The sequence below is a fragment of the Lagenorhynchus albirostris genome, chromosome 8 (genome assembly GCF_949774975.1).
Source record: "Lagenorhynchus albirostris chromosome 8, mLagAlb1.1, whole genome shotgun sequence".
Lineage (NCBI taxonomy): Eukaryota > Metazoa > Chordata > Mammalia > Artiodactyla > Delphinidae > Lagenorhynchus > Lagenorhynchus albirostris.
The window spans coordinates 15,183,144-15,196,967 of NC_083102.1; the positions used below are offsets into that span (position 1 = coordinate 15,183,144).

Consider the following 13,824-nt stretch of genomic DNA (forward strand, 5'->3'; position numbering starts at 1 on the left):
GTTTACACTATGCATTTATAACTAAGTCCACTTTCAAATAATACTATACTGCTAGTGCAGATACATTATAACAGAGTATTCAACTTCTTCCTCCCATCCCTTATAACATTGCTATCATTCGTTACACTTATCCATACACTATAATCACCTAATACATTGTTGCTATTATTATTATTATTTTTAGACAATCATGTTTAATTACCTCACAACTGAAGCTGCCTTTGGGGCCAAGGGACAGGAAGGAGGCAGCGAACCCAACACTTGAGCTGCACTCTAATCCTAGGTTTATTCAACACAATTCTTTTCTCTATACAACAAAGTACAAACACAGTATTACCTAAAATGCTACAAAGTTACAAAACTCAAAACAGAAAATGTATAGTACTGACTGTACAATAAAAGCCCAAAAAGCAACGTACACGTTGCCAAGGTAACCTGCACGACCACCATGAATACCAACACAACGAGGGGGCTCTGTGATGACCCAACAGAGCTGGCTCTCAACTTACCAGTTTCAGAGAGAAAGGAAGACGTAGGTTTGTGTGTGTGTGTGTGTGCACGCACATGAGTACACGTGAAAAGAACCATTTTGGGTATTTGGCCCTAGAGGTCAGAAGAGGACTTGAGCAGGGGAGCAGGGCCAGGCTAACAGGATAGGGCACAACCAGCCCACCAGATGGGCCCCACATCATCTGTGGAATGGGAAAGCATGCTCCCAGGCTGGGGCTGTACCACTTCTTGGAGCCCCCTGCTCATCCCTGCTGGCTCTGCCACTAAACTGACTCTCAGGAACTAGAAATGCAGAAGCTTTCTAGCCAGAAAACTGGAGGGCATCTTCATAAGCACGACCCCAAACCAACAACACTCCTGTAGCCGGAACTCTGCCGCCAGGGGCAACAGCAATTACTGCCTTCACCTTCGAAGCCTGCCCCTGAGTGAGGGATTTCTTTCCTACCGATCCTCCTGCTAGAAAAGTGACAAAAGTGAGTTGGACGGGATACAAGTCACAGGGCAGAGCTTCGGTGGCCCTGCTTACTGGGAGAAGGTGGAGCTGGGGCGGCTCCTGTGGCGGCGGCGGCCCGGGGAGCAGGATCGCCGGCGCACGGGGGACCTGCGCCGAGGGGAACACGACCTGCTCCTCCTCCATGGGGGTGACCTGCGCCACATGGGAGGTGGTGGCAGCATTCTCCTGGGAGGGGTAAATCGCCTGGGGGGTGGCCGAGGCCAGGGGGCCAGCACAGCAGTGGCAGTGATCTCCTGGTCATCCATTTGTCCTCCGTCCGTATGCTTCAGCGCCTTCTCGGCCTCATCTGGATTTTCAAACTCCACATATGCGTAGCCTTTAGACAGACGGGGGTGCATCCTGTCTACAGGTATGTCAATCATTTTAATTTTCCCGAAGATGGAGAATATCTCCAGGATATGATCCTTGGTCACATTCCTGGGGAGCCTTCCAATGTGCACTTTGGTGGGTTTAGGGGAAGGGCTCCGCCTTCTCCTTTCCCTTCCATCTCTTTTGGGTGGTTTGGATTTGGAGCGGGAACGCTGCCTGTTGTCAGGCCTGCGCCGAGAAGGACTCGGAGAGCCAGGGGAGCTGCCGGAGCTGCAGCTGGGGGATGTGCTGGAACTTCCTGAGTGGCTCGATGCAGAAGATGAGCTGGAGCCGCTGCTGGAGCCCGAGCTGGAGGTCGAGCTGGAGGTCGAGCTGGACCGAGACCTAGTGCTGCTGCTACCACTGGAAGCGCTGCGCCTCTTTCCAGTTTTATCCCTGCCACGATCCTTCTCGCTCGACTCCTTGGTGGCCCCCTTATCTTTGGAGCGATCCTTGGACTTCTCATCAAAGCGGTCTTTGCGTTTGGTAGGAGAAGGAGCCCTAGTGCTGGACTTTTTATTATTTTCTTTGACTCCTAGCAAGCTCTTCTTTTTCACTCCTGATAAATCTATTCTCCCCTTCTGAGGTGTTCAAAGCAGCAATGGTGGCCTCACTTATCTGAACTCTCACTTCTAACTTGAGTCTGACAAACAATCCCTAATTGATTTTATGCCAAAGTGCAGCAACTCCCCAGTCCAGGCGCCGGGCCGCGAGCACTTCCAGGGTAGGTAGGGCCCGGGTCTCCAGCCCGCCGAGAGGGCCCCGAGGGCGGAGGCCGGGTTCCCGGCTGCTCCAAATTCCGGGGTCCTCACTGGGCCCGCCACAGAGCCAGCGAAGCGAGGGCGCCCTTCCTCCCGCCGCGGCCCCGACCACTTCCGCTATTATTATTTTGAATGAACATTGATTAGATCAATAGGAATAAGAAAAATTAAATATTTTATTTTCCTTTGATTTTTTTACTCTTTTTTACTGCTCTTCCTTTCTTTATGTAAATCTGAGTTTCTGACCTAAATAATCCTTTTCTCTACAAAACTTCTTTTAACATGTCTTAAAAGACAGGTCTATAGGCAAGAAATTCCCTGTTTTTGTTTGTCTGAGAAAGTCTTTATTTCTCCTTCACTTTTGAAGGAAATTTTTGCTGGATAGAGACTTGTAGGCTCTTGGTTTTGTTCTTTCAACACTTTAAATATTTCACCGACCCTCTTTTTCCTTGCCTGGTTTCTGGAAAGAAGTTGGTATAATTCTTATCCTCATTCTTCTATAGGCAAGGGTTCTTTCCCCTTCTGGTTTCTTTCAAGAATTTTTTGTTTGTTTTGTTTTCTGCAGTTTGAATGATGTGCCTCAGTGTAGATGTTTGGTATTTATCATATTTGGTGTTCTCTGAGCTTTCTGGATTTGTGATTTGGTAGCAGTCATTAACTCTGGAAAATTCTCAGCCGTTGTTAGTTCAAATATTTCTTCTTACCCTTTTTCTCCTTCTTCTGGTATTTCCATTTTATGTATGCTGCACCTCTGCAATTGTTCCACGTTTCGTGAATGTTCTGTTTTTTTTTTTTTCCGCATTTCAGTTTTGGAAATTTCTATTAATATCTTCAAGCTCACTAATTCTTTCCTTGGCTGTGTCCAACAGACCAAGAAGGCCATCAAAGACAATCTTCATTTCTGTTACAATATTTTATTTTTTAATTTTAAACATGATTCTTCCTTAGAGTTTCCATTTTTTCTGCTGACATTATCCATCTGTATTTGATGTTATCCACCTTTTCCATTAGAGCCCTTAGAATACTAATCATAATTATTTTAAATTTCTGCCTCATAATTCCAAAATTTCTGCCATATCTGAGACTGGTTTTGATGCTCACTTTGTCTCTTCAGACTGCATATTTTCTTGCCTTATAGCATGCCTTTGAATTTTTTGTTGAATGCTGAACATAATGTATTGGGTAATAGGAACTGAGATAAACATAAAACTGAGGTTTTATGTTTACCTGGGTAGGTGTTAGGTTGTGTTTACTGTCTGCTGTAGCTGTAGGTGTCAAAGAGTTCAACTTCCTCTAGTGTTTTTGTTTTTGCCTTCCCTGTTCCCTTTGGGCTTCTCTAGCAACTCTTTCTTAGTTAGAGACTGTTTCTTACAGCTCTGTCAGTTGTAACTCACTATTGTTATACCAGAATCCTGTTTATATGGTGACAAGGTATTACAGAAAGGAAGAAGTCTGTAATTTTATGATTGAATCTTGGTTTTTTTTTTTTAGTGGGCCTGTGTCTATGGGTTGCAACCTTCGGAAGAATTTTTTTTTTTTTTTTTTTTTTTTTGCAGTACGTGGGCCTCTCACTGTTGTGGCCTTTCCCGTTGCAGAGCACAGGCTCCGGATGCGCAGGCTCAGCAGCCATGGTTCACGGGCCCAGCCGCTCCGCGGCATGTGGGATCTTCCCGGACCGGGGCACAAACCCATGTCCCCTGCATCGGCAGGCGGACTCTCAACCGCTGCGCCACCAGGGAAGCCCCAGAAGTATTTTTATAGGCTTTCCCCCCTCCTTTTATGTGAGACAGGAAGGCTAGAGAAGGACAGGAAGGCTGTCTAATTCCCCTCCCTCTGGGACAGGTTAGGCTCTGGTAAAGCATTAGTTTCTCTGAGGGTGAACTCTTTTTTTTTTTAATAGAGAACAGAACTCTCCGTCTGGATATATTTATAGTGGTGATTTTCTCCTTCTCCTACCCTAAACATGAGAAGATTTTTGTGTTATTTTCATCTTGAAAATCTGGTGGGACTCCTGGAGGTAAATTCATGAAAGTATCAGGGGGCACCCTGAGACTGAGCCCCTAAGAGTTTTTAACTCTCAAGCCAGTCCTTGTTCCATCTCCAGTAACTAGTCAATAACATCTGAAGTGTTCCCACAGGCTTCAGCTCCAGTGGCTTCTGTTCCATGTAAGCTGTGATCCACCTGTCTCTTCAGTTTTTGGAGTGGGGATCTGTCCTGTAACCTCAATTTTCTGACGGTTTTAAGAAGAATGATTGATTTTCATTTTGTACAGCTTTTTTCTTGTTTTGAGGTTGGGAGTGATGACTTCCAAGCTCTTTTACATATTGGAATGGAAACCACCAAAGAGGATTGCATTTTTCTGTATAAAATCTTTCTATCAATTTCCTTTTGAGGTCACCATTGGCGGGGCTTGTGCTCAGAGAGCATCTAAGGGTAGCTTTCCAAGGTGCTGTCATCCACAGGTAGCTTAAAGTAGGAGTTCAGGGCTCTTCACTTTCAGGTAAGTGTTCTGTCAGTTAGCTCTGCGTTGCAGCTTACATCTGAGGCAAACTCCACACATAGGATCACTGCCACTTTACCTCATTCTTAACTGCTTTTACCCAACTACTTTAAAAACAGACTTTTCCTCTGTTTTTAGACCATCTGCAACCCACCTCTGGGGGACCCTGGTGCCTCAAATCTCCTGAGACTGTCTGGGCTTCAACATTGTGAATCAGGAGCACTAGTCCTACCCACTTGTGGTTTGGCACTACCAGATATGAATCAATTTTTGCTTAAATAAACTCTTAAATTTAAAAAGCAAAACAAAACCATTGTGAGTCAGTTTGCTTATATTCCACTTCCACATACCGTTGTGCCCTCCTTTCAGGCACTCTCTGGCCTGGTAAGCAAATTACCTATCTTTCATTTTCATTCCGGCTCCCAAACTTTGGTTGACAACACTTCTCCCCTACTCGCCTATTCTCTTTGCCCTTTCAGGTTTGTGACTCATAGGACTTTACTATTATTCAGTAGTTTCTGGATGAGCAGATACAAACATATATTCAACTAACATACTTAATTGGAAATATTTTTGCCCTACCTAGTGTCAAAGAAAATATTCGTAACACTTGTGTTAAAAGATAAACCAGAACTTATTAAATTTTAAAGTTTATTTGGATGTGGGAAAAAGGGAACTCTTGTACACCACTGGTGGGAATGTAAACTGATGCAGCCACTGTGGAAAACATTATGGAAATTTCTAAAATAACTAAAACTAGAACTACCACATGACCCAGCAATTCCACTCCTAGGTATGTAACCAAAAAGAACAAAGACACTAATTCAAAATGATACATGCACCCCAATGTTCATATTATTGATATTTATAATTGCCAAGATATGGAAGCAACCTAAGTGTCCATCAACAGATGAATGGATAAAGAAGATGTGATATGTATATATATTACATATATATAAAATGGAATGCTACTCAGTCATAAAAAAGAAGGGAATTTTGCCATCTGCAACAACATGGATGGACTTGGAGGGTGTTATGCTAAGTGAAATAAGTCTGACAAAGACAAATATTATATGATATCACTTATATGTGGGATCTAAAAAATACAACACTTTAGTGAATAAATCATAAAAGCAGCAAACTCACAGATATAGAGAACAAACTAATGGTTACCAGGGGGGAGAGGGAAGCGGGGAGGGAAAATATAGGAGTAGGGGATTAAGAGGTACAAACTATTATGTATAAAGTAAGCTACAAGGATATATTATTGTACAACACAGAGAATATAGTCAATATTTTATAATACGTATAAATGTAGTATAACCTTTAAAAATTGTGAATCACTGTATTGTACACCTGTAACATATAATATTATACATCAATGATAACTCAATAAAGTTTTTTTAAAATAAAATAAAAAGCTGGGGGAAAAAAAAAAGAATCAGGCAGCACCAGAACTGAAGTGGCTAGGAGCACCCCATTGGCAGGAGCTAAGGGAAAGATGTGGAAGCATCTTTTATAGGGAAGATGTGGAAGCAAAGCAAGGAAGTTATCTGACTGGCTATAATAAGTGTTTGCATATTTGGAAAAGACTACTTGTCTGTTCGTGATCTGTTGTCTGTAGGTTTTGATTTCTTAACCTTGAGGCATTTTAGGCTTAGTTTGGGTTTGCTTACATAGGCTACTAAGGCATTAAAGCCACCTTAGTCTAACACCCTCCTTGTTTAATTAACTTAACACCTATTGAAGACGCAGAGGCAGATCTTATTCAGGACTATCTTGATAAGTATAGGGACTAGTGTAGTAGAATTTTGCAGTGAGAGAGATTGGGCTCAGTTCTGAATACAACAAAGGAACATGGAGATTTATAGCCAAGAAGCAGGGTGGGGGTGAAGGGGTCGGTGGATGGAAAATTATTAAAAGATGGGTAATTCTTCACTACACTGACCTATCAAGATTCTTGATGAAGACAGGGTAGGGCGATATTACCTGGGGGATGGTGGGTAATGAGGAATTTGATCAGATATAGAGGGTGATTAGATATCAAGGGTGGGGATTCTGGCTAAACCGACTGCAGGATTCTTGCTAAAATTGGACAATTCAAAGATGGACACAGAAGGCCAACATCAGCAGGTGCACCTGAGATGGAGGCTCCAGAAAAACCTCAGTAAAGCTGCCCAAGGAGAGGATCCTCGTCACAAGTCCTTTTTTGTTCATGGTTATCACCAGAATGTAAATATCATTCAGCCAACTCTTTCTCATTTGTACTAAGAAAGATAATGGCCAGCCCAGCATTCTGGACTTCATCAAGCTTCTTATTAGATATAAGTGTAACTTACATTTCTATCATTATTGTCAGTCTGATAAGATCAAAGCTGATTCTTTCTGATTTCCACAGAACTCTGTCATTGTCTGGTATTTCCTGAAGCCTGAAGCTCTGTTTTTATAAAGTGTTTGATGGTTGTGTGTAAGGAAACAGGAGAATTTTCAGGTAAAAGTGGCTCTGTGATTAGGTGCTAGATGAAGCGGCCAAGGAACCTCATAAATTCTTCAGCAGAACGCTGCAGGCTGAGTCCCTGCTGCCTTTGTGTTTGGAATTTAAAACTATTCCCAAGGTATGTATGAGCACTGCTCTCTGTTCACAATGCCCCCTTCTCTATAACATGGTCATTTCTCACAATGCATTATCTGTTTTCTTTTGACAGAAAATTTTTGTGTGTTATAACTTTGATTTTGCTACTGCTCCATTTTTTCTGATTTTTTTCCTGCTTTTCTTTCATCTGTATCATCTCTTTATTTTATCTATTTTAGTTCAGCTGCTATCTTTTGTTGTATTATTTCTCTTATGAAAGTCAATTCTGGTTTGAACTGATGAGAATAAACAGAATAAACTGTGTATATTTTATTCAAAAATCTTATGCTTTATGAAGTAACTCAACTGGAGGTGGGCTTGTGTGAGAATTTCACATGAGCCTTTCCTATCTTACTCTTCTATTGTTTGTAATATTGGGTTATTTTGTTTGTAATACTAGGTTAATTTTTTTTAATCCTATGTTTTTATTTGTTTATCTTGAAATTATCTAAATGTTTTCCTTGGTGGAGAGAGGGGGTACTGATTTTAAGGCTGGTGAATTAAAATCTGTTTGACCTTAGAGAGAGTTATCCAGGGACAATATTAAAATTAACTCAGCATTGAAAATTTTGCTTTTGGGTTTTCATTCACTTGGAGGTCTCTTCTCATTCAGAGTGGAGGCAAGATTATCCTAAGGAGTGCCTCCACAGTGTTTTCTAAGAGCTATTCAGTATTTTTTAGTTTCCTTTGTAGATGCAAATTATCAGTTCAAACCATCTAAGCAAAGAAAAAAGACCTTTCCAAATCTCATCTGAGAAGAAAATCTCCTCGGGAGTGAAGTCCCAGTTCAGAGAACAAAGGAAGAATAGACCAGAGGTTTATTTACCTTTCACTGCTTCTGGGATTCAGAGACCAGCAAGCATACAGATGCAAAAGGAAGCTTAGGGCTAGACATTCTTTTTTCTACTCTTTCTTTCTTCTTCTTTTGTGAGATGCTATAGACAGACTTGCCCAGAGGCAAGGGAGCTAAGGAGTTTATAAACCTGGGTGGGGGAAGGGTGGGGGAAGGGTGGGGTGTGAGCAATGCCATGGTAGTATTCTAAAGCTTTTGTTACTGATTAAGGTCAAGGGAATGGTGAAATACAGACTCCAGAGAAGAGTCCTATGGGACTGCAATCTAAGAGTGCTGGGTTTGGGAAGATGAATAATAACTTTCCCTCTTGGGAGTATTAACAGGATGGAGAGGTCTTTCCCTTAGGAGATTCTGATAAGCCAAACTTGGAATGGGATCCTTCCCCAATATCCCAACTCCTCTTGAGAATCCCCAATATCCCAACTCCTACATTGAGAGGAGAGTATGATTCATAACAGCTAAGGTTAGGACAAAAGAGGACTTGGGCTTCGATGGTGACTTCCAAGCCTAAACCAAATGTCATTCTTAAAGGCAGGTGATGAGTCTTATTTTTGTAATCACAAATACTGGTGTTGCTGTCACCACAAAGCCCGCTGACAATTCCCAGGGAATAAAAATAGAATCTGGATAATAAAATAGAAAAATAAACATTTTTTCGTTTGTGCTTAGTCTAGTTTCACTTGGGTACCACGTGCAGAGGCCCTGCAACCTGGCACTTCAGACCAGAGTTCCTTGTGTGAAATGGCTGTGCGTGATATCTCAGCTTGGTGGGCTGTGTGCAAAAGTGCTGTGCTCAACACTGCAGTTCAAGATGGTGACAGCATACTGTGTGTAGAAATGCTGCACCCAGCACTTTGGATCGCTGTGAGCAGTACAGCTGTGCCTGACCCTCAAGAAGTCCAATTCCCTCCCTGCTGACAAGAACCCTATAAGGCAGCCCTGCCAATGGCCTTTAAGGAAGAGCATGGACTCTAGAGTGCAAGCTCATACCTCTGCATTCCTTGAGGAAAGAATAAAGCTTTCCTTTGCTTCTGAATGAAACTCAGCCTCATTCTATTGGTGCGAGTGAACCCTTTTGGGGGGACCAACTCGGGAGGTTTGGTAACAAATTTTTGGTGACCCAGATGGGACTGATTGTGGCCCTCCCACCTGGACCCACCCACCAGGCTCTGGACTTGCTAGACACTCTAGGAACTAGAGAGGCTAAGCTGCTCTATCCTTGAGTCAGTGCCATCTAACCTCCCGCGGGGTATTTTGACTGAGGAGGGACTAACCGTCTCTAGCACGGGCCATTACAAATTCAAGGGGGCGTCTCCAAGTAACATCAGCAACCACGCCACCTGGACATCTCCTATTTGGGTCTTCTGAGGAACCCATTAACAGTTTGGTATTCGTTCCAAATTTCCTGAACTGGAAGTCTTATTTGAGCCAAATCTTGTGGCATTTGCACGCCAACAAATCACTCCAACCTCCCTCTCAGTAGTTGGAAACAAATCTAAAACAGAACATCTAAGGTACGGGGAACCAAATGTCCTCCATACTTATGCCCATTAGGGTGAATCCTGAAGCACTGTAAGTTCTTCAGGTATCATCCCCTGACCAGAAAACAGTTAATCTTCCTATGTAATACAGCCTGGTCCCAATATTAGCTGGGAGATGGAGAAAGCTGGCATGTCAGTGAATCTCTAAATTACAATACCATTTTACAACTGGACCTTCTATGCCAGAAACAAAAGAAATGGAAAGAAATTCCCTATGTCGTTTTTCATGGGCTTTTTCAGAACAAAGGCCTTCAAAAAGGTTGTGGGCTCTCTCCACTGAGGTAATACCAGTCCTTGACCCTTCCGCTGAGGACCTTCTTGATCTCCTCCCTAACCTTCCTCCTACTACTCCCTCCCTACCCCCTTCCTTCGTATAACCTGATTTGGGCCACAGACCCAAGCAGTCCCCTCCATATCAGCCTCCTCCCCTGGAACGTGGTTCAGCACATAAACGGAGTGGGACTAATTACCAGATAGGGTCCAACAACCCACAAGGAAAAGTACTCCCTTTGAGGCTGGTCCCCAGTGGAGAAGGAGGGCTCATCCAGGTATACAACAATTTACCACTTCTGATCTGTATAACTGGAAAAGTCATAGCAAGGGGTTGAGGTAAGATCCAGAGAGGTTCCTGAATCTGATTAGGGGAATTTTTCAGACCCATGACCCTACCTGGGCTGACATTTAGAGCCTCCTCAATGTACTCCTAATGAGGAAGAAAAGGCCACAGTCTTTTTGAAAACCTGAGAGGAAGCATACAAAGAGAACAGAAACAATGTAGGTCATGCCGTTTTCAGACCTGGGAATCAAGCGGTCCTAGATAACAAACCCAACCGGGACTGAGACAATGGAGAAGCAGGTAAAAGACAGGCTGACACATTATAAAAATATGACCTAAATGGAATCCAGGCAGCAGGAAAGAAACCTGTCAACTGGACTAAGATAAAGGAAATCAGGGATTTCCCTGGTGGTCCAGTGGTTGGGACTCCATGTTTCCAATGCGGGGGCGATGGGTTCGATCCCTGGTTGGGCAACTGGGATCCCACATGCTGTGTGGCACAGCCAAAAGATTAAATAAATAAATAAATAAATAAAGGAGAACAACCAGGAGCCAACAGAAAACCCTTCGGCATTGCTAGAGCGCCTCAAGGAGTGTCTCTGAATTTATAGTACCACTGACCCTGAGTCATTGGAAGGGAATACAAGCCTGAGGGCATATTTTATTTCCCAAAGTGCCCTCGCCATTATGCATAAACTTCAGAATCTGGAAATAGAACCAGATACCCCTATCTCTTGCCTGGTGGAGGTTGCCTACTGCGTGTTTAAAAACAGATATATAGAGGAGGAAAAGTAAGAGGATAAAAACACCCAGAGGCAGGCCCACCTACTGGCTATTGCCCTCTAGTGTCAACCGGTCAGCACAGGAATCTGGACTAACTGCCCAGAGACCTTTGACTCTGGTGAGTGACCACTGGCCCCCACTGAGGGACAGCAAACCAAGGAGACTAGGACCCAATCAGTGTGCCATATGTAAACAAGAGGGACACTGGAAGAGAGAATGCCCTCACTGCCCCCAAAGGGGGACAGAAGTGGCAGATCCTGCCCACTACCCTGAAGGCAGATGGTCCAAATAGAAGAAGAATGCCAGGGCCAGGGGACTCCTAAGCTGGCACTCCAACTGACCCCCGAGGAGCCCTGGCTGACACTGGACACAGAGAAAAAAACCTGTTGAATTCTTAGTTGACATTGGTGTCACTGACTTGGTTCTGAACACCAGATCAGGCAAACACAGTCATAAGAGTTGTAAAATTATGGGGTTATCAGGGAAGGCCCAAGAATGGGCATTCATAGAGCCATTAGAATGCTCACCCATTCCTTCCTATATGTCTCCAAATGCCTATATCTCTGCTAGGAAGGGATATCTTACATGAATTGGGAATTACTATCCACCTAATGGGAGACAAAATGGAGACTGGCATCCCCTAGACAAGGGGCACAAGATGATAATGGCTGAGGACAAACCTCCCTGGACATAGCAAGTTGACCTCCCTGGAAGAAATCCTGAGGTCTGGGCCCCGGGATGGGTGGGATGAGCTAAAGGAGCCAGTCCTGTGATGGTCCATCTAAAACCCAGACATACATGGCCCAATAGAAAATGGTACCCTCTCTGTCAGGAGGCCTTGTTGAGCATAGTTGACCAGGGCCTTATTAGGCCATGCCAATCCACCTGTAATACCCCCAATTCTCCCCATAAAGAAACCCAGTGGGGAACCCTGGATGGTACAGGACCTCAGGGCAGTCAGTGAAGCCACAGAGAATATACATCCAGTCGGCCCTAATCTCTACACCCTGCTGACCACTCTACAATCCACCAGGACCTGGTATTCTGTATTAGATTTAAAATATGCCTTCTTCTGTATTTTAATCACCCCAGAGTCACATGAAATTTTTGCTTTTCAGTGGCAGGAGCCAAACACACAACAAAAACAATACTGCCGGACAGTCCCACCCTAAGGGTTCAAAAATTCCCCCATCATCTTTGGGGAAACTTTAGCTAAAGACCTTAAAGATCTATCAATATATCTGGGGGAGGGTTCCCTCATATAGAAGAGGACATTGTGATCACCAACCTTACTAAGGAGGCCTCTGACAAAAACACTGTAACCACCCGGAACCACCTAGCTGATAAAGGATATAAGGTGTCCAAGAAAAAGACTCAAATATCACAAACTAAGGTTACCTACATAGGCCTCATCCTCACAGAAGGTCAGACAAGCCGACCCCAGGAAAGGAATGAAGCCATTTGCAGTCCTGCCCCTCTTAAAACTAGAAGACAGCTTAGAGGCTTCCTGCGGATGGCTGGGCTTTGCCACATCTGGATACCTAATGGTCTAATAGCTAGGCCTTTATATGAAAAATTGAAAGAAAAGGATCTTCATCCTTCCAGAATGTGAAGGGGCCTTTCAAGAATGGAGAAAGCAGGGACTTCCCTGGCGGTCCAGTGGTTAAGACTCCGCACTCGCGATGCGGGGGGTACAGGTTCGATCCCTGGTCAGGGAACTAAGATCCTGCATGCCACACAGTGCGGCCAAAAAACAAAAAGAATTGAGAACACAAACAACAAGGTCCTATAGCACAGGGAACTATATTCAATATCCTGTGATAAACCATGATGGAAAAGAATGTATATATAAAAAAAGAATGTCTGTATGTGTATAACTGAGTCACTTGGTTGTACAGCAGAGATTGGTACAACATTGTACATCAACCATACTTCAATTAAAAAAAAAAAAAAAAGAACTGGTAAGCAATTACTTCAGGCCCCTGCTCTGGCCCTCCCAGATTTAGTTAAACCCTTTGACCTTTACATTCATGACAGAAGGGGAATTGCCTTTGGGGTATTAGATCAAAAACTGGGACCCCTTACTTGGGTGGTTGCTTATTTCTCTAAACAATTAGATAAAACCGCTAAGGGATGGGCTCCTTGCCTACAGGCAGCAGCAGCTATTTCAATCCTGCTAACAGAGGCTGAAAAGTTAATGTTTCGTCAGCCAGTCACTATTTGGACTCTCTACCAGGGTCAGGCTTTAGTAAGTTCTAAGGGAACAGAGCGGCTATCCCCCGGAAGTTCGATTCAGCTTCAGGCTATGCTTTTAGACAACTGTCATTACCATAAAAACCTGTCACACCCTAAATCCTGCCACCCTGCTACCCACAGGAATGGGGCCCCTGGAGCATGTTTGTATAGAACATGATATACTCCAGTTGCCCTGACCCAGGAAGTGAGCTTCTCCCACACGCCAAAGAGGAATGGTTCACAGATGGGAGCAATTTTATGAGAGAGAAAAAAAGGATGGCGGGATATGCAGGGACATCTCAGACCCAAGTCATTGAGGCATGAAGCCTACCCCAGGGACCTCAGCCCAAAAGGCCTAGCTGATGGTCCTCACCTGAGCCCCAGAGCTCAGGACAGGGAAGATCTTAGATGTTTACACAGGCTGCTGGCATGCCTATGCCATCCTACATGCACACGGGGCTATTTGGAAGAAAAGAGGTATGTTTACTGCAGAGAAGAAGCAGGTGAAACATGGCTTAAACATATTGAGACTCCTAGAAGCAGTGCAACTCCTGAAAAAAGTGGTGGCGATTCACTGGAGGGGTCATCAA

The 13,824-nt window shown here is 43.9% G+C and overlaps 1 protein-coding gene and 1 non-coding gene across 2 annotated transcripts; one reads left to right on the forward strand and one right to left on the reverse strand.

Moving 5' to 3' along the window:
* Positions 1-752: 752 nt before the first annotated feature.
* LOC132524969 (RNA-binding protein with serine-rich domain 1-like) lies at positions 753-10,902 on the reverse strand. Its single transcript, XM_060157561.1, is given in 4 exon segments — positions 753-1,025; positions 1,028-1,127; positions 1,270-1,953; positions 10,831-10,902. Coding segments are annotated over 4 exon segments (915 nt in total). The 3' UTR covers positions 753-966.
* Positions 10,903-12,644: 1,742 nt separating this feature from the next.
* Positions 12,645-12,717, forward strand: TRNAA-CGC (transfer RNA alanine (anticodon CGC)). The gene has a single exon. It is a non-coding gene; the product is annotated as a tRNA-Ala (tRNA).
* Positions 12,718-13,824: the final 1,107 nt, after the last annotated feature.